This window comes from Vombatus ursinus, unplaced genomic scaffold (genome assembly GCF_900497805.2).
Source record: "Vombatus ursinus unplaced genomic scaffold, bare-nosed wombat genome assembly UNPS02000582.1, whole genome shotgun sequence".
NCBI lineage: Eukaryota > Metazoa > Chordata > Mammalia > Diprotodontia > Vombatidae > Vombatus > Vombatus ursinus.
Window position 1 is genome coordinate 12,378,165 of NW_020940360.1, and position 25,461 is coordinate 12,403,625.

Here is a 25,461-nt window from a genome sequence, read left to right on the forward strand (position 1 = left end):
AAGGCCAGTTGAAGAGCTCCTAGGATTTCTGGCCCAGTGTATTTGTGGATCCCTACTCCCAGGGCCTTGCCATAGCCCATGGGCAGGATGGCCTTTGACACACCTGGCCTGGATGGGCAGACCATCTCCCTACATCCTAGACAATGTTCCTCTATTAGACAATGCAACAGGGTTCCTCCAGGAGTGGCAGGAGCCTTTGAACATCACCGTTTCAATTAAAAAATTCCAGTTGATGGATTCACTGACTTGGGAAGAAATAAGTAACTAAGGAAGAATCACAGAATTGGAGAGTTGGAGGGAACCACATAGTATGTATCTGATCTAACTCATACACAAAAGGAAACCCCATTATAACATATCAAATGAATAGTAAATATGCCTAAGCCTGCTAGATTCTAAATGGCAGGCACTTAATAAATCCTAGTTGACTGACTCCGAGATCCTTTTTAGATGTACATCTATGATCCTATGCCTTGTCACCCCAGCCATGCAGTACAACAGAACAAGAACTGGTATTAGAGTCTGAGGACCTGGGTTTGAATCCCACCTCTGCCACTTACTCTGTGCAACCTTGAACAAGTCAGTTTACTTTTCTGTAAGATGAGAAAGAGTGGACTAGATTACCCCTAAGATCCCTTTTAGTTCTAAATCTATGATTCTATCATACCCGCCCCGATGGATCAATTTTTAAAAGGTATAGTCACACCTATCAATGACAAATTGGCCCAGGTGAAAGGAACCACCAGTTTGAGCAATATACTCATTTCGAGTCCTCCCTTTGGTTATTATTGAAGTTGAAGTATCCCTTCCATCATTCTCCAAGACCACCTGCTGGTAGCTCAACACACATAGGAGGGGGCTTGTGGGATTGAGGATGGCTTAGCCATACACCCAGGCTCTCGGTCTTGTGCCTCCCCTTTCCTCTTCTACAGTAGAAGGTAAGAAGATAATAAGAATCACAGTTTTTAGAGAGTCAACAAATTTTAATTTGACTATTGTTATTCTAAATGTGAAACCCTTCCTTGTCCAATGACCAACAAGTTGACACATTGATGGAAGAGCTAAAGTATATTAATTTCATCATTCTTGTTACAAATAACACTAGAAGATGAGCTTGGCATGAAGAGCAAGGCATGACAGGAAGATCACTAAACTGTTCCATGGGTAGCCATATGATCTGTGGAGAAAGTGAGGAAGGCCTCCAGAATGCTGCACGGATACCATGTGGTGAACTTTGGGGATAAGAGGTACACAAGATGGGAAGGCATGTATTGGCAATCTGCACCTTTGCTTATGTCTGCATGATCTTCCCAGGAAGGCATGATGGGAAATGTCCTGTAACAGCATAGTGGTGAGCCTTGTAAACATGGTATGCCTGATATTTTGGAGGAGCCCCTATGGGAAACAACACCTGCCAGTGTGTCCAGTCTACCATGGTTTGGTTCATGAGTTCTCCCCGTAGTCCTGCTGAAGCACCTACTGAAGGTATTCACCTGGATGCCCACAGCAAACAGGGCTCTTAACAAATCTTGTCTCCTCTATAGTGCACACAGACCCCCACAAATGGATTCAGGTATTGCAATGGGAGGAAGCTGGCACTGTGCATATTTCTGCAATGTGCAAATTTGCAAATCCTTCTCAGCTAGGAAGTCTGAGCTACTTATGATAAAAGTAGGAGCTACGTGCATAAAAATCACAGCTGAGCCTTAGAGGTATCACGTGGATGGGTTTAACATCCTATCATGCCATCCCCCTTTCTCCTGCTCCTCTTTATGGGTTGTATAGACAGTCTTTCTAACTTGTATTTGGATTCCAGCACTTAATACAGTGCCTGGTACATAGTAATTGCTTAATAAGTGCTCTATAAAAATTCCACTGAAACTAGAAGCATCTTCAGACTGCCCAGAAATGAAGCTAGGGACATCTGGGTGTCCTTGTTTAGACGCCTTGACTTTTTTATAGTTTTCATCCTGGGACATTACAAGAGAGTAAATGCACCATCACAGAATCAGCCCTGAGTGTGGACACTACATGATTCACTCCCTATGAGAGGTATTGCTACATCCCAAGAATTTCTTTGGTCCACAGCTCCCACTAGCTCTATTTGAAATATTTATTGTTGTTGTTCAGTTTTTTTAAGTCTTTTCTGACTCTTGATGACTCTATTTGGGGTTTTCTTGATAAAGATACTGGAGTGATTTGCCATTACCTTCTCCAGCTCATTTTGCAGATGAGGAAACTGAGGCAAACAGGGTTAAGTGACTTACCCAGGGTCACACAGCTAGTAAGTGTCTGGCGCCAGATCTGAACTCAGGTCTTCCTGACTCCAGACCTGGTGCTCTATCCACTGCACCACCCAGCTCTTCCTATTTGAAATGACCCACCAGCAAAAGATTTGGGAGCTGCCTACCTGGTTCCAAATGACCATCTTCCAAAAGCGCAAGGGGCCCATAGCCAAGGAAGGATTGATATCCAAAAGACTATTCTGTCTGTGTCTGTGCTATTGTCTATATTCCCTAGAGATAGTTCTGTAGGCAGGTCTGGGCCTATGACATAATAGTCTTATATAGGTCATGGCCAAAGTCCAATTTGCATTATATATGGAAATGCTGATATTTGTTGAATTCATTGCTTTTTAAAAAAAATTTGGAAAAAATAAAATAAAAGTAATCACCTTATGTCTCTGCAATTAACTCATCATGAAGATTTGAACAAATCACTTTCTTTACAAGCATCTATGGTTTGGAAATGGAACATTACAATGAGGGCAGCTAGGTGGTACAGTGGATAGAGTGCTTTGCCTGGAGTCAGGAAGACCTGGCCTCAGACACTTACTAGGTGTGTAACCTTGGGCAAGTCACTTGACCCTGTTTGCCTCAGTTTCCTCATCTGTAAAATGAGCTGGAGAAAGTAATGGCAAACCACTCCAAGAAAACCCAAAATGGGGCACTAAGAGTCAGACATGACTAAAATGACTGAACAATAATGATAGTGACCAAACTTGACTCTACCTTCTTTGCAGGAATAGAGGGCTATAGTTGCAAAACTGTGCAATACTTGATTGATTCATTGGTTAAATTTCCTGAACTGCCCTTTTTCTCCTTTTTTTTGTTCTTTGTTTGAAAGTATGGTTTTCAGGATGCTGAAGAGGAAAAGAATATATCTGGAAATCAAGGTGATATAAAAACCAAAGAAAGTAATAAAAATTTTTTTTAAAAATTTTAACCCTACATGCAGTCCCTTGAGAGTTCTGGTGGTTATAACTATGGCACAATGTTTGTTGAAATGTCCTATGAAGTGGACACTTAGTCTGAGGAGCACGTAAGGAAGCCACCGGGTCAAGAGTGTCCATACTCTAATTCTCTGAAGTAGCTGGAAGCTACTTTGTCAGGGACCCTGTGGTCAAGCTCCATCAGGGAGGTCAGGGCCATTTGTTTGTTGTTGCTGTTGTTGTTGTTTAATCATTTCACTCATGTCCGACTCTGCATGACCCCATTTGGGGTTTTCCTGACAAAGATACTGGAGTAGTTTGCCATTTGCTTCTCCAGCTCATTTTACAGATGAGGAACTGAGACAGGTTAAGTGACTTGCCCAGGGTCACACAGCTAGTAAATGTCTTGAGGTCAGATTTGAATCTTCCTGACTTCACGTGTGGTATTCTATCCACTGTGCCAGCTAGCTTCTTGATTCTATGACTAGATGACCTCTAATAGTAATACCTAGCCTTTATATAGCCCTTCAAAGTCGGCAAAGGGATGTACCTGTATGTATTGTTATTATTATTCTCCTTTTATGATTTTAATAATTTTTTAAAAAATTATTCGACCAACAGACAAACAAAAGAGTAAATCACAGCGCCCTGAGATTACAGAATTCAGTTATCCCTGCCCTTTGATCCTGTGTTCTTTTTATCTCTGTGTTAATTGAACTGGCATTTCACACCTCAACACAAGTTTAACCTAAATCCTTCTCTGACCGTTGTTTGCTGTCTGGCAGGAAGTCTCATGTCTCCTGATGCCTGCATCTCAGGATGTTTACCCAACTGTGATGACTTTTGCCCTGTTTCTCTGTGTACTGACAAGAAAAGACATAAATAACATTTTTTTTTACCTGAGACAAACAGGACAAAATGCACATTTCAATGCTGTTGGGGAGTTTTTAAGGGTAAGGGAGGGTAGGGAAGTGATACCCCAGGGAAAAATATCATCAGGAATGCCCCCTCTGGCACAGCATTGGGTATCATCCATTTTAACTAATTATTCTTGGAACTAGGTCCTAATTTCGGGTGTTCAACCTTCAACCAATCAATAAATCAACAAAAATTCCAGCTAGGTACTGAGGATACAGAGACAAAGAGTGAAACAGTTTTGCTCTTAAGGAATGTATATTCTATTAGTAGAGACATGTCTCTGTGTAAATATACATAAAATAAAAACAGAGTAGTTAGGGAGGGAGAGAACCTGGCGGGGTATCAGGAAAGGCTTTGTGTAGAAGGTGGAAGTTGAAGCAGAGGCAAGAGTGTGCTGGTCAATGTTTTAATAGCCAGTTCTCCAGAAAAACAAACAAGCAAACAAACAAACAAATATGTGCTACACAATCAACAGAACAATAAATCAACACCTGCAGTTTGTCGTAGTTTATTTCTGATGTGCAATGCTAGTATTTACACTGGAAACTTTATCAGCTCTTGCAGCTGTTTCCAGCTGGCTCCTGCACATCCCTGGGCAGAAATGAGGAGAGAGTAAATTCCGGGCGTGGTAGAACACCAGCGAAAAGTCACAGAGACAGGGTATAGAATTCCAGGGGTGAGGAATTCAGAGACGGCCCATTTGGCCATAGAGTAGAATGTGGAAGGTTGAATGATGTGTAACGAGACTGGAAAAATAGATTGTGGCCAAGTTGTGAAGGGCTTTCAAAGCCAAACAAAGAATTTATATTTGATCCTAGAGTTTATAAAGTAGGCGAAAGGCATGGTCAATATGTACTTACAGAGAATCGTTTTGGAAGTAGTGTGGAGGGTGATTGGAATGGGGAGAGACCTGAGTCAGGAAGACAAATTAGGAGACTATTGTAATAATTTAGAAAAGAGGTGATGAGGGCCTGAACTAATGTGATGGCTGTGTGAATATGGAGATGGGTTGGATTCAAGAGATGTTGTGGAGGAAAAGATAGCAAGATCAGGAAGCTGAATGGATGTATGGCATGAGGGAGAGTAAGGAGTTGAGGATAATACTAAGATTACAAACTGGGGAGACTGGAATAATGGCAGATGCCCTTGAAAGAATAGGACAATTAAGCAGAGGGGAGGTTTTCAGAAGAAAGCCTACCTACTGAAGGACTGCAAGTCAATGCCCTCTAAATTTTGCGTCTTTGGGGCAAAGCACTGATTGCCACACCCTAGTTATGGCTCTGCTAACAAGTCCTTTGCCTTTCCTCCTCCTGTCCTATTTACAGGGACTCAGCCATTCCTTTACACCCCAAAGGGTTAACCTCTCTATGGAAAGTAGTTTTCCATTCAGTATGTTCTCTCCTGGGCACAGCCAGGTGGATGGGACAACTGTTGTATTTTGTCAACCAGTTAGTAAACATTTACTAAGCATCTACTATCTAGGTACTGTGCTGAGCACTATGGATATAAAGAAAGGCAAAAGATAGTCCCTGTTCTCAAGGAGTTCACAGTTTAAGTGGGGGAAACTACGCAAATAATAATACACAAACAAGCAATATACAGGATAAATTGGAGATGATCACCAGAGGGAAGGCACTAACATGTAGGGGGATAGGGAAAGGCTTCTTGTAGAAGGGGGAATTTTAGGGACTTGAAAGAAACCAAGGAAGCCGGGAGGCAAAAATGATGAGGTGGAAGAGAAATCCAGTCATGAGGGACAGCCAGTGAAAATTCCCAGAATTGGGAAAGGGAATGTTGTATTCGAGGAACAGCAAGGAGGCCATTACCATTGGATGGCACTTAGCCTGTGAGCATGGATGACTAGGAAGATAGTGGTACCCTCAAAATTAATAAGGAAGTTAGGAAGAAGGGAGGGTTTGGGGGGAAAGATAATGAGTTCAGTTTTGGACATGCTGAGCTTAAGATGCCTATGGGTCATCCAGTACAAAAGGTCAACTAGGCAGTTGTAAATGTGAAACTGAAGGTCAGCAGAGCAATTAGGGCCTGCTATATCATATTTGAGAATCTTCAGCACAGAAATGATCATTGAATCCATGGGAGCTGAGGAGATCACCAAATGAAGTGGTATGTAAGGAGAAGAGAAGAGGACCCAGGACGCAGAACCCTGTACATTTAGAGAATTTCTAGGGCCAATCACAGAATCTAGTGGGCAGTCAACTAACTGATGAAGTTTTCTGATATCATATTAACATCTGAATAACAAATTGCCAGCTTATAACCTTGTGCCTTGATTCTCAGATCCAACCTCTTTTTCTCTTTGTTGTCAGAATGGTACTTACCATATCAACTTCTGAAATGCTATCCAGACTTTCAACTTGAACATCTACCCCAACAGGAATGGCAGGACCTGAAAAGTGGATGATGATGATGATATCAGATATTCTTGTGTTAGCAAGTATCCACTCCCTCCCCCCAAAAGGAGAAGAACATGAGCAATTTCCTTAGAACCTGGGTGTCATGTCTTTATTCCTGCCATCCTGCCATTAATGAAATTAATATTTGACAGGTAAGAACAGCTAAGGTGAGAACCTAGAAAATTCAGATGAAGGCTATTTCTTTTACCCAAATTACTTTACTTACTCACATGGTACTGAATTTCCAGCTTGCACAGACCCATGTTAGACTGTGATCACAGCAATAATGTGCCAAGTTTGTAATTAGAGAAAGCAATCTCAAGGTAACCCAAAGAACTTCAAGAAGAGGCTCATCATTCAAAAGTCTTGCCTGAGAAATTACTGAAGTGAGATGCTTTCCAGTGGCAATTTGCTATGTCCACCTTTTTTACTAATTCATTTTGCTCTTTTACTCATTTTTCTTCTAGAGGCCTCTTAGCATAATAGAAAATGGATCACATTCGGAGTCAGAAGACCTGGGTTCTAATCTTGGCTCTGCCACTTTATATCTGCGTGAACTTAGTTAAGCACTGAACATCACTAGGCCTCAGTTTCTTCATGGTACAATGAACATATTGTTATGTTCTCTAGAGTTATAGGACTTGTATTCAAATCCTACCCTTTACACTTACCTTACCTTTGTGACCTCAGGCAGCTCATTTAACTTACTTGGTTCTCAGTTTCCTTATCTGTAAAAGGTGGTGGAGATTGGACTTGATCAGGGGTCCTCAATCTTTTTGTGTGTCATGGACCCATTTGATAGTCTGGTAAAACCTATGCTCCTTCTCAGAATAATGTTTTTAAATTCATAAAATTATATATATATATATATATATAGGATTTCAAAAGAGAATTGAAATATAATTATCCAAGTTTTTTTTTTAAGTTCACAGATGTCAGGTTAAGAACCCCAGGACTAGATGTCCCTTCAAGTTCTAAATCTATCATCCTATCATTGTTATTATTACTGCTTTGGGCCTCAATTTCTTTATCTCTAAACTGAGGGGCTTTAGCTAGATGACCTCTAACTTCCAGCTCTGAATTTGACTTCTGTCTCTAAATTTATGATCTCATGATCCAATTCTTACACATCAGGAGCCAGTGGTCCAGCCTAGCCATGAGAGGATAGTACTTTCTACTAAATGACCAAGAGTTCATTGAGCAAGCAGGGGTGGGGAACTGCGGCCTTAAGGCCATATGTGGCCCTCTAGGTCCTCAAGTGTGGATGGCCCTTTGACAGAATCCAAACTTCACAGAACAAATCCCCTTGATAAAAGGATTTGTTCTGTAAAACTTGGACTCAGTCAAAAGGCCACACTTGAGGACCTAGAAGGCCACATGTAGAGAATGTGGGTAGGGCCTTATCAACATTTGGACCATTTACTAGGCAAATACTTCTCTTAAGTTTAAGGCATTTTTCTTTATTACTGAAGAATATGGGCTGGAATTGTAGTAAGGGGTAATCAACTAACCACTCAGCCAACTGGTGAAGTTTGGAGCCATTCCATTTTTCTTTGCCTCTTGAACTACAGAGTCTCTAACATGTATAGCCAATAAGAATACATTTAAATAAGTTTTTTCTCCCTACTCAACCATTAAAGAGTAGCAACAAAATATAAAAGCCTTGGGAGTGCTAACAGAACTCTCAAAGGACAAAGATAGGATCTGAAATTCTCTTCCTTTGAAGGAGCAGAGAGACCTGAACTAGTAGTCATTCAGTCATTTCAGTTGTGTCCAACTCTTTGCGACCCCATTAGGGGTTTTCTTGTCAAAGATACTGATGTGGTTTGCCATTTCTTCCTCCAGCTCATTTTACAGACAACGAAACTGAGGTAAACAGGGTTAAGCCCAGGGTCACTCAGCTAATAAGTGTCCGAGTTCAGATTTGAACTCAGGTATTCCTGACTCCAGGCCCAGTGCACTATACACTTCACCACCTAGTTGCCCCTGACCTGAACCAGAGTGTCAGACAAAGTAAGACAATTATACCTTAGTTGAAATCATCTGGTGACAAGGAGAAGCTGTACATAAACTATAACACAGCTGCCTACAGACTGAACTGAGAAAGCTTTGCCAACACTAGGCTCTGGCCAGTTATTTGTTGCAGGGCTTTACCACCTCCAACCCTTATTTAATTAAACCAAGCAGATCAAACTCTGCCCTCAATTATGCATACACAGTTCCTGCTTCAGGTTCCCAGATGAAGAAGGATTTAGTTATAGGATCACAGATTTAGAGCTGGAAAGGACCTCAGCGGCCGTCGAATTCATCCTCTTTATTTTCTAGATGAGGAAATTGAGGCCCAGAGAAGTTAGGTGCCATATGCAAAGTTACACAGGTAGTAAGAAGGGGAGAGGTGCAAGGGAGATTTGAACCCAGGTCTTCTGAGCCAATGCTCTTTCCATAGTACCATATTACCTGCCCAGTAGTCTATAGGCATTATGGCAGTGTTTTTTTCTTCTGCCTTCCATTGGGATATTTTGGATTACAGTAGTCCAGTCATTCTTTCCTGATCACATAGTAGGCTGTGATGCTTTATCATATTTAGAAGTCATTATCAAGAGTTAAGATGGATGGAAAACTGTGCAGATCAACTATGCCCAAAGGGCTATAAAACTGTACGTACCCTTTGACCCAGAAATGCCACTACTAGGTCTGTATCCCAAAGAGATCCAAGAAAAGGGGAAAGGACCTATTTGTACAAAAATATTTATAACAACTCTTTTCATGGTGTCAAAATATTGGAAACTGAAGGGATGCCCATCAACTGGGGAATGGCTGAACAAGTTGTGGTATATGATTATGATGGAATATTATTGTGCTATAAGAAATGATGAGCAGAAGAACACGGGAAGACTTATATGAACTGATGCAAAGTGAAGTGAGCAAAATCAGGAGAACTTTGTACACAATAACAGCAATATTATAAGGATGATCAATTGTGAAAGACTTAGCTGATCAACACAATGATCCAAAACAATTGGAAATTGAAAGATTGCCCACCAAATGGGAAATGGCTGAACAAATTGTAATACATAATTGTGAAGGAGTACTACTGTGCGTATAAGAAATGACAAGCAAGGTGGTTTCAGAAAAACCTAAGGAGACTTATACGAACTCATGCAAAGTGAAAGGAATGGAACCAGGAGAACATGGTACACAGTAACAGCAGTATTATAAGGATGATGAACTGTGAAAGGCTCAGATACTCTGATCAGTACAGTGAGACAAGACAATTCCAAAGGACCCATGATGCAATTCACTTCCAGAGAGAACTCTGAATGCAGATTGAAGCATACTCTTTTTGAAGAATGTATTTATCTTTATTGTTTTATTTGTTTGTGTTTTCTTTTATAACATGGCTAATGCAGAAATGTTTTATATGACCTCACATAAATCAAAATCAAATTGATTACCTTCTCAAGGAGGGGGGAGAGAGAATTTGGAACTCAAAATTTTAAAAAAATGATTGTTAAAAAAAATTTAACATGTAATTGGGAAATATTTAACAAAATAAATCATTTTTTTAAAAAAAGAAGAAAACTGTGCTAATCTAGAGAGTGGTGGAGTGAGCACTGAGCCCCATGATATCCCCACCTGATAGCACATGCCTTATATGACTAAAATCAGAATGTTTAACACAGGGATGGCACTCAGCAGATGCTCACTAGATTCTTGCTTACTTGACTGGCTGACCAAGTCCAACAGCAGAAAACCTTAATTTGAGAAGAGTAAACTTTATGACATAGTTTTTTGGTTTATTTTTTGTAATCAGTCGGGGTGAAATGACTTGCCTAGGGTCATACAGCTAGTGTCTAGACCAGATTTGAACTCAGGTCCTCCTGACTCCACAGCTGGTCCTCTATCACCCCCTAACTACCTCCCAAGACATAGATTTGCTTAGCTTTTCACCAATGGTAGACAGACAAAAGAGAAGCAGCAAAAGTACATGCTTCATACCTCCAAAGCCGGGCCTCATGCTGAAGTCATGGTCATCTATTCTCAGAAGTTGCTCAGATTTTGTCAGTGGAGACTTGGTGATGTCAGGACTTCGTTTCAATATTGAGCTATACAGAAAACATAAAGTCACTCATCTCCTTCTTCTAAACAAATGTGACATGTTTGTTTTCAGGGGGTTTTTAATAGTGATGTCTGGGTTATAGAGGTGTTTGACTGAAGAGGAAAACCATCCACTCCCTCTCTCTGGCTCCTACTCTCAAGTGGGCAGAGTCACGCTTTTCTAACCATGCTCTATCTCCTACTTACTCTTTGGTCACTGTCCTTTGCTCCATGGAGCAGGGTGTCTCTGAGCATGTGCAGAGAACAAGAAAGGAGAAATATACCTGAGGAGGCTTCCTCTGGCTTCTATTATTCACCAAGCCTCCCACCACTTAAAATTGTTTACTCTTGGCTCAGTCTTTTGTCTAGGTCACTGGGGTGGGGAACCTGCTGCCATGAGGCCACACGTGGCCTTCTAAGTCCTTGGGTATGGCCTTTTGAGTGAGTCCAAGATTTACAGAACAAATCCTTTTATTAAGGGGATTTGTTCTGGGAAGTTTGAGTTTCTCAAAGGGCAGCACTTGAGGACCTAGAGGGCCACACGTGGCCTAGAGGCCGCAGGTTCCCCACTCCTGGCTCTGGGATGACTGCATTCATTTAATCTCTCTCCTGATTTGGGAAAGTTATGGAATATAAACCAAAAACATTCCCTTTTATTTAGCTCCAGAGCCCCCCAAATGCGAAGATCTGATAATTTCTGACAGAGTCTACTTTCTCAGCCTTATGCTCTGTGCATATATAACCTGCTAGCCACTGCTTCTTCCTTTGAATTCCTTTCTCAATAATGAAACACAGAAAAGTCCTGTGTTTGACCACACTTATATTATGCCAGCTTTCAAGACTAATTGAACAGAAATGTAAATGAACTGCTAAGAATTAATGAGCTTTGGATTTAACATAAGCTCTCTTGGGCAGGGATGGGAGGATGAGAGATAGGCAAAATCACCATCTGGTATCAGTTCTCCCAAATGGAAAGTTCAACCATGTCCTGTATGTGCTGACACCCCTCTAATCACTGGCCTCAATGAGGCAGGAGGTAGTGGAGGCAGGCTTACTCCAGTGACTGCTGAAATGACAGCACTATCACCCACCCTTGGGCCAGAGCATCCAAGCTCAAACCACTGTCTCCTCCTCCCTGGCCCCTCCCCCCACCTCTAAGAATGCCTCACTTCTCCTCAGACTTCTCTAGCCCAAGAGGAATGTTCCTTTGAGCAATAGTCCCTCTTTTGACAGTAGATCAAAAACAAACTGAAGATTTCCTTCCCATCCAGCAAATTCCATTTCAGCTACTCTAAATCCTCAGGGTGGTAGGGGAGGGGGGGATGTATTACACTTCTTTTTTTACTTTTTTTTTTAACATTTTTTTTAAAGCCAGTCCTTCCTTCCTTTCTTCTCTTCCTTCTGCCCTTACCTTCCTCCTTTCCACCTGTCCTCTTTCCTTCCCTATATTTCCTTCCTTCCATTTCTTCTATCCTTTTCCTTGCCTCCTCATATCCCTTCCCTTCCTTTCCTTCTTTTTCTTTCATTATTTGCCTTCCTTCCCTCTACCTTTTCTTCTTCCTACTTCTCTTCTCTTCTGTTCTCTCTGTTTTCCCTTTTCTCCCCTCCCCACTGGCTTTCCTTCCTTTCTGCCTTCCTTCCCTTTCTCCTTTTCTCATGCCAGCACAAGGTAAACACTTCCTCCATAAGATAGCTCTTATTCAGAGAGTCTGGGAGATTTTGAATCAAATCATAATTTTAATAACATTAAATCCTGCCCCCCCAATTGTTTGGACTGTGGTATAACCTGCCTCTTTTTGCACTTTGGGAAGGGTAAAAAGAGAGTGAAGACACAGAAGTCATCTACTGCTTCTAAAGAAATCGACATTTTGGGAATTTGTCTGGCCAGCTTCATGGATTTACAAGAGCCAAAACCCTAATTTATATACACCATAGGAGATAGTTTCATTTCATTGCTTCTTACCATAAAATTCAGTTCACAAAATAGTGTTCTCAGAAATTATTAATCACCTGACCCATCTTCACATCAGGCTCCTATTGCTTTCTAATTTCAGTTCTGCTCCAATCCATCTCCTTTATCTAATAGTTTATCTTTGATGTGAACTATATCCTCACAGATAATCAGAGCAACCAACTTCAGGTCACAATCACAGAATTTCAAAGTTCTAACGGACACTATTGTCCATCTAGTCCAAATCATATTCTCAAAGAACTCCAACTGTAACATTGTCATAGGACCAGAGTTCCTCTGTTTCTCCATTTGTACCCAAGTGAAGGACTTTATATTTATTCCTATTGAATTTTATCTTACTAGATTCAGCTCAGTCTCAAGCTTGTTAAGATCCTTTTGGATCCTGACTCTGTCATTTACTGTTTCTCCTTTTAGTCTTCCCTAGAAGGAAACAAGGAAACAAAGTTCTTTTGGAGACTTGATTGACTCTTGCTTGATTGATGAAGCTTCCTGGTCTCCTAAGGGCATAAAAGTCTCAGCTATGAGGAGTCTGAGTGTCTCCAATTTGGTGGATTTTGGAAGTCCCCTTGAGTGACCATCTCAGGCCTTGCTGACCAGAATCCTTTCCATATGGAGACCAGCGAGGACCATAAAGCTAGGTGCCATGGTATCCTTGCTGCATATCTTTGTTGTGATAGGGCAAAGTAAACTTCCTTTTGTTACCTATTCAGTGACTTGTAAGTGCCACATTTAAATCACAGTATCCAACCTGAACTAATGGGGTGCTGGCATTAGGCCCATTCTTAACACATACCCATCAATCAATGGTATAACCTCTGCCTGAAGACCTCCAATGAGGCAGGACCCACCATCTCTTAAGGAAACCCATTCTATTTTCAGAAAGCTCTAGTTGTTAATGAAGTTTTTCCTGACATCAAGCCTAAATTTGTCTCTTTGAAACTCCCCCTTCCCCCTCCATTGCCCCTGATTCTGCCCTCTGAGGCCAAACAGAATAAGACTAATCCCTCTTCTATATGACGGTCCTTCAAATAATTGAATATTGCCCCTCCTACTCCCACCCCATCCTGAATCTTCTCTTCTCAAGGGTAATCATGACCAGTTCCTTTAAGGAATCCTTATATAGTATGGAGTCAAGGCTCTCTCTCATCCTGGTTGTCCTCCTCTGGACACTCTGCAGTTTATTGATGTCTTTCTTAAAACTGTGGTGCCCAGCACTGGACACCATATCTTCAGATCAGTCCTGATGAGGGCATAGTAAAGTGAATCTATCAGTTCCCTATGCCTGGAAATGATGCCCATTTTTGTATTCTACCTTCTACAGAAAGCCTTCTCTGACCCCTCTTAATTCTAACGCCTTCCCTCTGTTAATCATTTTTCATTTATCTCGTATATGACTTATTTTGTATATATTTGTTTGCATATTGTCTTCCCCGTTAGACCGTAAGCTTCCTGAGGACAAGGACTGTCTTTGTTTCTTTTTGTATCCTCGGTGCTTAGCATAGTGCTTGGCACATAGTAGGCAGTTAATAAATATTGACTGATTGACTGATTACAGGCCAAGACCACAATAGTATTCCTGGCTGCCATATGCCACTGCTGCCTCATCTTTAGCTTGTAGTCCACTAAAACTCCTGTGCCCCTCAAAGCAGCTAGGTGGTGCAGTGGATAGAGCACTGGGCCTTGAGTCAGCAATGAATTCAAATCTGGCCTCAGACACTTATTAGCTGTGTGTGACCCTGGATGAATCACTTAACTCCTATTTGCTTCGGTTACTAATCTGTAAAACGGGGACACATTGGAGAAGGAAATGGCAAACTATTCCAGTATCTTTGCCAAGAAAACCTTGTGGACAAGTAAGTCCACGAGGTCATGAAGAGTCAGGCAAGACTGAACAACAAAACCCCCAGATCCTTTTCAGCACTGCATCTACTCATACTTCCACCACATTATACTTGTGAAGTTGAATTGTTTGTACTTAGTTGAAGGAACTTACATTTACTCCTATTGAACTTCATCCTATTAGATTCAGCCCAATCTCCAGCTTGTTAAGACCCTTTTGGGTCCTGACTCTGTCATTCACTGTATTAGCAATCACTTCCAGCCTTGTGTCATATACAAATTTGGTAAGCATACCATCTGTGTCTACATCCAATTCATCGATAACAAAGTGTTTTTACAGCATAGGGCCAAGCACAGATCCCTGGGATACTCCACTGGAGACCTCCTGTCATGCTGGCATTGAACAATTCAAAACTATTCTTTGAGTCCAGCAATCTAACCAGTTCTAAATATGATTGTGTCATCATCTGATCCATATCTACCTTCTCCACAAGAATAGTATAAGATTCTTTGTCAAAAGCTTTTCTAAAATTTAAGTAAACTATATCCATAGCACCCCCTTCATCTGCTAGTTTAACAGTCCTATCAATAAGAAGAGAGGTTAGTCCTGCTTTTGACAAAGCCACATTGGATTTTTATAATCATTGTTTCCTTTCTAGATATTAGCCAATCATCTCTTTAATGATCCATTCTAGAATTTTCCCAGGAATAAAAGTCAAGTTCAGTGGCCTATAATTTTGTAAACACTATTCTTCTCTGTTCACTCTTCCCTTTTTTGAAAATCTGCATGTAGCAAATATACTCTGGCCCATTCTCCCATAATGAGGCAGCTACATCTCTTCCACAGGGCTCTGAGGGGATTGTAGGTATCTCTGCCATTGGCAAGAGTCCCCAACAGTTATGTTCCTTCCACTATTAGGTGCCAGTGAATGAGTTGTGCTCCAGTTCCATTTAACCACTTAACATTGATTGGTTTTTACAGAGTGCCACTTACTTTGAAGATATAGCAAGAACAAAACTATAATCATTTTCCCCCAACATCTCAGGAATACACTCTCATCTTGTCCCATATCTTAGTCTCTGGGGATAGTGGGCTCACTCTTAGCACACGTTTCTACATTACATTGGTCCCATCCAATTCATGTCCAGATGCAGTATGACTGCTGGATTGAAGAGTCTCTGTCTTAGCCACCATTGGGTTGTGTTGAGAAAGTCATCACTTGCTACTCCAGGCATCAATACTGAGATGGCTACAAATCTATTGGGATGCTCGGATGTTTGGACTCTGCGGAGACACAATCCCAAAACTTGAAGGTGAGATGTAGCCAGCCTGGTTCTGGGAGAGAATGCTAGTATGCAAGTATGTTACACAATCAACATTTTCCCTTCTTGATCCTACGGTACCTCTCTTGTTTCCTGTGATTTTAAACATCACTGACAATGGCTCAGCGATCATGTCTGCAAGTTTTCTTCAGGACCTGAGAGTATAGTTCATCTAGGCCAGATGACTTGAATTTATCAAGGTCAACTGGGTGCTTCCTTACTTATCTTGGGTATGTATCAACTCCCCTTTAATAAATTTTTTTCTCTGTCATATACAATCTGAGGGTCATTCTCTTTTGCAGAGAAAACAGAAATAAAGTAAAAGATGAGCAGTTCTGCCTTCTCCCCATTATCAGTTATCCTTTCCATGCATTCGAAGTAGAGATCCTATCCCTTTCTTTGAGTCTCTTTTTCTTTTATCCTCCGAACATAGTTTTTAAACATTGTTTTTTTCCTTATCTCTAGGTTTCCTCAATAATCAGAGCCCATTCTGAGTTTTCATTTTCCTGGCATTATTTTTATAGGGCATTCCCACAAGTTATTCATCCCTTGTTATCTGGCCTTGCTTTCATCTTCCTTAAAAAAAATCTAAGTTGGTGAGTTTCTTGTGCATCCATACCAGTCTCTTCAGATAAATCCCATTTTTCCTCTCTGTTAGAATTGTTTCCTTTTCTGTCTTCAGAATTTCATTTTTGAGTGTCCTAAGATGGCTTCCTCTGAAGCAATTAAATCCATGGGACTTTACCTATCTCTCCACTGAATCTTTGGAAATATGCTTTCTCAAAATTTAACATGTATGTCAGACAATGCACAGATTTCTTTCCTCCTGTTTAACAAACTCTAGAATGGAGTGGTCACTTCTTTCCAAGATTCCCATCATTTCCACTCTAGCAATTAGATCCTCCATGTTAGAATCAGTTCCAGAATAAAACTTTCCTTGTCTGTTCTTCCTTTTGAAGGATAAAATTGGGGCAGCTAGGTGGTGCAGTGGATAGAGCACCAACCCTGGATTCAGGAGGACCTGAGTTCAAATCTGACCTCAGACACATAACACTTACTAGCTGTATGACCTTGGGCAAATCACTTAACCCCATTGCCTAGCCAAAAAAAAAATTAAAATAAAAAAAAAAATGAAGGATGAAATTACCACTAAGGCAAAGCACAAAATTATCAGCTATTCTGCTTTTGGCAGAGAGAGAACGTCAGCAGATGTCTGGATAATTGAAGCTTCCCACCCCTACATATCATGCCCTTGTGCCAGTATTCTAATCTGTTTTCCAAACTCCTCATCCATTTCCTCTTTCTGTCCTGGTGATCTGCAACACACTACAATGATAAAATCACTTCTGTTTCTCTATCCTTTGACTTTCATACAAATATTCTCTCTATCATGCCTCCCCATTTTTATGGTACCACCTTAAAAAAATACTCTATTCTAAAAACTACTTAAGTCTGGCTGACTTAAATGATTCTCAGCTGATAATCTGGAAGGGAGCGAGCAGGTCAATGGGGGCTTCAGCTGATGTCATCAGAGAATCACTCATGACCCCTCAGAGGCCCCCTGAGAACCCTGAGTAGGGTGATATAGTTAGCCAACCTCTGGGGAACTGATTCATCTGTAGGGGTGGGAGTTGGGATAAGAATATTTATAGTTAATATGCAATATATATATATACACATATGTATATGTGTGTATGTGTGTAGATATGTGTTTATTAACAGTATTTATGTCATTATGTATATACTATATGTACTTTTCTCCCATATGAGAATACAAGGTGAGATGGTCTCATCCTTTGTACTTGGGCCCCAGCACCCAGCACAGTACCTGGCACATAGTAGGCACTCAATAAATGCTTGATTGATTAATAAATATTGAATGAATAAGCATACCTTCCTTGTTTGTGTGTCTCCTCATGTACTTCTCGCCTTTGCCTTTGAGGTCTGCTGTAAAAACAAAAATAAAGTTTTAAAAGGAAGAACTATGACTCAGCCAATCAATAAGAATTCATTAAGCATCCACTATGTGTAAAGCATTTTGCTAGGCATTGGGAATACAAATACAAAAATGATCCAATCCCTGCCCTCAAGGGGTTTACAATCTATCCTGAGGAGACAACGTATATAAATAGACATATGCAAAAAGATATAAGGATTTAGAAGGGAAGCACTAGCATCTGAGGGGCTCATGTAGAAGGTGGCACTTGAGGTGAGTCTTGAAGAAAATTTGAAATTCTAAGAGTTGGAGGTGAAGAGTTAGTGCACATTAGGTATTAGGGACAACCAAGGCAAAGGTATGGCAGTGGGAAATGGGGTGCTGCCAAGTATGAGCAACAGTAAGAAGATCAATCTGGCTTGGTGTGAAAGGAAGTAATGTGTAAAAAAACTGGAAAGGTAGGTTGAGGTTGGATTGTGAAGGGCTTTAAATAACAGAGGAGTATACATTTAATCTTAGAGGTAATAGGGAGCCACTGCATTTTACCAAGTAAAAAGTTGACATTGCCAGACCTACAATTTAGGAGGGGAAATCACCTTGGCAGCAGTGTGAGGAATGAGTTGGATCGAAGAGAGACCTGAGTCAGAGTGAAGACAGACCTCAGTTAGAAACACTCATTGGTAGGCTATTGCAATAGTCCAGACACTAGGACAGAGGCTATGTAAGTGGAGAGAAGGGGACAATTGGAAGAGATGTGATATAGGTAGATGACTTATTTGCTATGTGGAGTGAATAAGAGTGAAAAATCTAAGGTGACTCCAAGGTTGTGAATCCAGGTGACTACAAGGATGACGGTACCTTTTACAGAAGTAGGAAGGCTCAGAAGAGGGTTGGAAATATTGGGAGGGGGGCTGAGGGAATGCTGAGGACAAAAGTTCTAGTTCACGATAGTATGTGCTTTTGTAATTGTTTATGCACACCTCTGAATTCTCTGGATCAACTTCATGTTCTACGGGATAAAATAAAGGATGTCTTTTACCTGACAGGTATTTATTACCTTGAATGCTTGTTTGGAGCTGGGGACCCCTGTTGTCCACATGATGAAACTTAGATCTTGTACTCTGTTGGAAAATACATAGCTTATTGCCAGGAGGGCAGCTATTATAACCTCATAACCTCCAAAAGGATTAAAATGATGAAAATAGTGAATACGGAAGGTGACCTTTCGGGAGGCAGTTAGGACTAACTGATGGAAAAGGCAAACCTTACAGCAGTGTTCATAGAAACTTTTTTTTTTAACCCAACGATCTCATTTCTTCCTCAAGCTTCTCCAGAAGAGAAGTATATTTTTGTCATACCAGTGATTACATGTGTGTAGGGGATTTCTAATGTAGGAACTTCCTCTGCTAAAGCAATTAATTGCTCACTCCCACTAAGTCTTAGAGAGTTGTCTGAGACTCTGAGGGGTTAGTGTTTTATTCCAGATATAACCAATATATGTCACAGGTGAAACTTGAACCCACATCTTTGCAATTCCAAAGCCAGCTTTCTATCCACTATGCCACCTTGTCTCTTAGACTATTATCTCAAAGAGATAGTTTGTGATTCTTCCTGATTAGAGGCACCACTAAGTAAACACTTAATTTGTAGCTAAGGTCAAGACAGAGGAGGGATCTCTACAGTCTAGAGTCTAGTTTCAAACACTCATGTGAAGATGGGAAATGAGCACAATTTGACTCATCAAATGAGATGAAACATTCAATCAATTAGTACTTAATGTTTGCTGATTGTTGTCATAATTTGGAGCAACACATTGCCTCTTGTTAGGAAGTGATGAATCAAATTGTGCTCATTTCCCACCATTACCAAGGTGGAGGCATTTACTAAATGCTTACTAAGTGCCAGGTGCTGTACTAGGCAATGGGATACAAAGAAAAAAAAATGAAACAGTCCTTGCCTTCAAGAATCTGATATTCCTTCAGAGAGACAACACATAAACGTGTGTGTGTTTGTAAGTGTAACACCTACCTTCCAAGTTTATTGTGAGGATCAAATGAGATAAATTTGTAAAGTGCTTAGCTCAATGACTGGCACATAATAAATGCTTGTTTCTCCCTTCCTTCCCTCCTTCCTAACCTCTTTCCCTCCTTTCATCCTTCCTTCCCTCTTTCCATTCCACTATCCATAATGGCTGTTTGAAACCTTTTTCCTCCTCAAGCCTCTAATGCCATCCCTCTCCAAAACTTTCATCTGATACCTTCATACTTTATCCAAAAAATTGAGGTTGCCCAATGGACAACTCTCTCTTCTCTTCTCCTCCTCATCTCTCCATTCTCTGACATTGCCCCCCACCTTTTCCTCTCTTACTTCAGTCTCTGAAGAGGCAGCACCTCTCCATGCCAATACTGACTCCTATATGTACTCCTGATTCCATCCCTTCTATCTACAGCAGACTGCCCCCATTATCATCCCCTCTTTCTTCTAATGTTTAATCTCTTCTTGCTACCTGCAAACACACCCAAGTCCCTTCCATCCTCCAAAAATTCTTACAAGATTCTACCATCTCTGCTCATTATGGTCCTATGTTTCTCCTCCTTTTCTCAGCCAAACTCCTTAAAAAATCCACCCATGTGGATTTCAGTGGCTCTACTTGTTCTCTTTACATTCTCTTTTTAACCTCCTGAAAAAGGAGGTTTTTAACATCCTCATTCAAGTGAAACTGTTCTCCCCAAAGTTACCAACTCTCCTTAAGACCAAATGTAATGGCTTCTTCTCAATCCTTCCTCTCTCTGACCTCTCTATTGAATTTGACCTCTTAAATTTCTTTTCCCCCAGCATAATCTCTCCTCTCTGGGTTTTTGGGGTACAGCTCCTTCCTGGTTCTCCTCCTATCTGTATGACCTCTCAATCTCAGTCTCCTTTGATGATTTGTCATCCACATTATGACATGACCACTAACTGTAGGTTCTGCCCAGGTCCCTCTTCTCTTTTCTCTCTTCATTTTCTCTATTGGTGACCTCACCAGCTCACATTTGCCTCATCACATCACGTGGTCATGAGCAAGCTTCTTTGAAAAATATCCTTGTCCATCTCTTCTATCCCATGTAGTTTCATTTATGATTTCTTGAAACAGAGTTCTGGAAAACTAGGCATGGATAAAGTGCATTGGGATTCAAATGGAGCTACTTGACTATACCTTAAACCCAAATCACTCTGACTCTCACTGATTGGCTGCCCAAACCTCACTTGGTCATTGTTTGGGTTTTGATGTCTCACAGTGAGTGTAAATAGCAATTGTTTTTATTCTGGCCAGAAACCCTGAGGGTCTTCCCCTCCCAGATTGATTTTTTTTTTGAGAGTAGGCAAACAAGACCAATCTTTTGCCTCATTTCTTACTAGCCTTAAATCACTGAATGGGTATTGCCGCAGACAAACTGAGAGCTGGGAAAGACCTTAGCTTAAAAAGGCTAAGGTCTCCCACTGCATCTGGGGTCATCTCCAGTTGTCCTGACCATAGGTCTTGCCACTGGACTCAGATGACTCTGGAGGAGAGAGTGAGGCTGATGACTTTGCACTGCTCTGCCTCACTTAAATCCAATTCACTTGAAATTCAAGACATCACCCTCCTGATGTTACTGGTCTTCTTCAAGAATGAAGGACGAACAACAACAACCTGTCCACTTCTGGCAACTTTATTTTTTCGTAGACGAAAATGCTATTAAAAGTGGGCCAGACGGAACTCTGATTAATTTCTGTGACCATTCTTGGTCCTGGAGAACAGATAATGTAATGTACTTCCTCTCAATAGAGAGGAGGGGGTTATAGATATGGAATGTTGAATACCTTGTCAGAGGTGATTACTCAGTTTTATTTAGCTTTTTTTTAATTACAAAGCAAGTTTCAGTGGAAGGGAAGGAGGTGGTTGGTTGTTTTTCTTTTTTGTTTCTTTCCTTTCTTTTCCTTTAATTCCATTAATGCAGAGAACTTCCAGTGTAGAAATTCACTCCACCAATGTAGATCAGCAAATCCTCTGTAACTTATAGTCTGAGAGGGTGATCTGGGTGAGTGAGTGGTTAAATGACTTGCCCAGGGTCACATAGCCACTCTTTATATCAGGCAGGACATGAGTCCAGGACTTCTTGATGCCAATAATGGTATTTCCAGTAGACTATACTACTGGAAAGAGCAGCCAGTGGATAGAGTGCCAGGCCTAGAATCAGGAAGACTGGCCTCAGACACATTATCTGTATGACCCTGGGCAAGTCATTTAACCTTGTTTTCCTCACTTTCCCCATCTGTAAAATGAGCTGGAGGAAGGAAATAGCAAACCACTCCAGTATCTCTATAAAGAAAACACCAAAAAGGGGTCACCAAGAGTCTGACACAACTAAATGACTGTACAACAACAATAACAAATACTATTAGAAATAACTCCGCTGTGAAAAACACAAGGTGTCAATAATGTTTTATAAAAAAAATAAAACAAGTCTGAACTTTCAGGAGGAGGGGAGGTTGGTAAGCTGTGCTAGAAAGAGGTTTAAACTATAGAACTTCCCAATCAAGGGAAATCAGAGTTTGTTTGCTTGGTTTTCAGAAATTATTCAATAACCTTCTCCCAAAATGGATCTTCTGAATTAGTTCATTTACTGAATTAGCAAGTAACCAGACCTACCATCACACACATACTGATTTAATGAATCCCCAGCCTTCTCTCCTAATCTGTCCTGTTTTATTTCTAGAGAGGGCAGTTACGGCCTTATATAAGTAAGCTCAAGCTACAAGCTAACCAAGGGAATATATTAGGAAAGTAAATTCTCTGGATTGAAGTCCAGATAGAATGGAAGGTGTTCTGAAGTTGAAAAAGGATTTGAAAACCTGGTCCTAGCCCAGAGCAGATGTAAATAAGGATATCCCACTCAGACTTGAATAAAAGCCTACACAGTATTTAAGATTGTGATATAAACTTTCAGACCAGACCTACATTCAAACACAATTCTTGTTTATAAATAGTAACTTCTAGATACAATCAGACATTCATCTAATTCTCTGAAAATTAGCTCTAAGGGGCAGCTAGGTGGTGCAGTGGATAGGGCACTGGCCCTGGATTCAGGAGGACCCAAGTTCAGATCCAGCTACAGACACATAACACTTAATAGCTATGTGACCCTGGGCAAGTCATTTAACCTCATTGCCTGGCCAAAAAAAAAAGAAAGAAAGAAAGAAAATTAACTCCAAGAGAAACTCATTCTTACTGGGGCAAAGAAGGAACTCTATAATAATAGTCAAGATAGGATGTAAATAGGTCTATTTTTCAAAAAACTATTTTATTATAATTTTACCAAACATATGGATGCTTCAAGAATTTGAGTATCACTTGCATGGAGCCCATGCTAAATTCCGTATTCATTTCAGTTTTAGTATATGTGCGGTCAAATTGAGCCCAGTTATTGTTTTGTTAAAAGCTACTATGTCTCCCTTTCCTTTCATCAACTAAATGCTTCCACTCTAAACCTTTTCTCTCTAGCATTTAAGAAAATGCCAGCTCTAAGATGCTATTAGGTTTCACCTGATCTAAGGAAGGCCTGAAAGCAGGGAAATGAAAATATTAAAGCAATGTGAGCTTTGAAAGAAGAAAGCCACTTTCCCCTAGCAGTATCCAAACCTCTTTGGATGAGAGTAATTAGACGCCAGTAGAACCTTTCAGTATGTAATAGGCAACCCCTTCCACTGAGCAGCTAGAGGGGGCAGTGGATAGAGTACCAGGCCTGGAGTCAGGAAGACTCACCTTCCTGAGTTCAAATCTGGCCTCATATACTTACTGTGTGACCCAGGGCAAGTCGCTTAATCTTATTTGCATCTGTTTCCTCCTCTGTATAATGAAATGACAAACCACTCCAGCATCTTTGCCAAGAAAACCCCAAATGAGGTCATGAAGAGTCAGACATGACTGAAGAAAAAAAAAAACTGAACAACAACAAATCCCCTCTACTATTGAATCACAGATTACTTAGATTCATTTTCTGGGAGAAATCTGTCTCCAGGCCTTCTTCAGTGCCTATACTAATCATAGATCAGGCAGAAACCATAAGTCAAATAGCAAAGTAATTAACTGAGACAAAATAGCACAATAAATAGTGGGGAGGGAGGAGTCACTCAGTAGAATAATTCTCAGTTCCCATACACAGATGAGCACAAACTCCCACAGACAAGCAACCACCTGTTACTAGAGAGGTGGAAGCTGGTGGGTCACTTGAGTTCAGGAGTTCTGAGGCACCATGGTCTAAGCCGATCCAGCGCCTACACTAAGCCTGGTGTTAATTCGAGTCTACCAGATTGCCTAAGGAAAGGTGAACCAACCCAAGTTGGAAACAAAACTGGTTGCAACTCCAGTACTTATAAGATCAGAGAGGGGCTGGGCTCTGAGTAACCTCTACACTTCCAGCCTGGCTGAGATAGGGAAACTCAGTCCTTTAAGTAAAAATAGAATCACAGACTGGTGGATCAAGGGAACAAAGACATGGAAAACTTCTGGTCTAAGGTAAAGGAGGGTCTCAGTACCAGTGGCATCTCTTTTCTGTCATTAGTGGAAAATTTCTGCTTGAGCTCCACCTCTATCCTTTAGATGGGTGGCACTGTCCAGGAACTTCTGAGCCATCACCATTCTGCTTTCATAGTTGTCACCCACTGAATGTCTACCTGTGCCTCTGCCCTCTGCCTCTGAAGCCAATGGCCACCAGTTTCTTATATTGCTGCTCTCTGGCTTCTTAGCTGCCATCTGATAAAGCTCTTCTTTCCTTGCAGCTGCTTCTGGGAAGTGTCACTGTAGCCATAGAGTGGGACCACCCCGGCTCCATGACTTGGGGCTAGTCAATCCATTTCCAGCTCTGTCGTTAATACACCTCATCTGTCTCCTTAGCTGGCCCACAAAAAGGTTGCTCAGAAAACTTAGAGGGTTTTGTTTTTTTCCCCCATCATCTCCTCTTGTAGCTAGCACCCGGCTATGAAAATTTTCTTGAAGCCATGATAAGCCTGAAGAAATCACTAGAAACAATGAAGGGGAGAGACAAAAAACTGGTGGTTTCCACTAGTACTTATAATAACAGCCATATTCCTTTGACTTATTTTTTGAGAGTGATTTAAGGCACCTCTGGTTTTCGAGTCATGGTGTTTTTCTATGTTGTTAGGTTGAAAATACAGAAAAGGAAGCCTTTTCTTATTGTAAATACTTTCAGTCTTCTGTTTCAGGCTAGTGTGTAGAGAAGGAGAGTGAAAGAAAAGTGGAACAGATTGTTCTGAACTTCAAGTTTTGAAGTTCAAATTTGAATTTTAGATGAATATCTTTTTTTACTTTATCCAATTATTTTCAAGTTATCTCAATACTCTGTATGAGAGTTAACAAACAATAACTTGCTTGGTTGGGCACTTACCACCAAATGAAGAAATTCAATGGGTAAGAGAGTAACTGAGTATCTTTATTTTTAAAGTATATGAACTCAGAGGGTCCTCATTTCAATTGCTGAAGTGAGTGGCCCTAATTCAGTACCTCACATCTCAGAAACCTCCTGGCTAGCAACTGTTTTCACAAATTTGTTTGTTTCACAAATTTTTACCAAAAATATGGATGCTTCAAGAATTTGAGTATCACTTGGATACCTTTACTTATTTCAAAAGTGGCCAACATTTGGTTATCATTGTCGTGAAAAATATCATTATGCTGTAAATCCTTCTTCCAAAGAAGTCACTTTGTGTT

At 40.7% G+C, this 25,461-nt stretch overlaps 1 protein-coding gene across 3 annotated transcripts in view; it reads right to left on the reverse strand.

Annotated features, from left to right (window-relative positions):
• LOC114038532 (gamma-aminobutyric acid receptor subunit rho-1) overlaps positions 1-24,537 on the reverse strand; it is a 56,796-nt gene extending 32,259 nt beyond the window's left edge. Inside the window, exons 1-4 of one of the 3 annotated variants that reach the window (XM_027855846.1) lie at positions 23,531-23,548; positions 17,669-17,722; positions 10,543-10,649; positions 6,469-6,536 (exon numbers count right to left, since the gene is read on the reverse strand). In XM_027855846.1, the coding sequence (XP_027711647.1) occupies positions 6,469-6,536; positions 10,543-10,561 (87 nt within the window). In that variant the 5' untranslated portion in view covers positions 10,562-10,649; positions 17,669-17,722; positions 23,531-23,548. Of the gene's footprint in view, positions 1-6,468; positions 6,537-10,542; positions 10,650-15,446; positions 15,582-17,668; positions 17,723-23,530; positions 23,549-24,407 lie in introns of those variants that run through there. The other 2 variants (XM_027855828.1, XM_027855836.1) reach the window with 2 other exon arrangements.
• Positions 24,538-25,461: the final 924 nt, after the last annotated feature.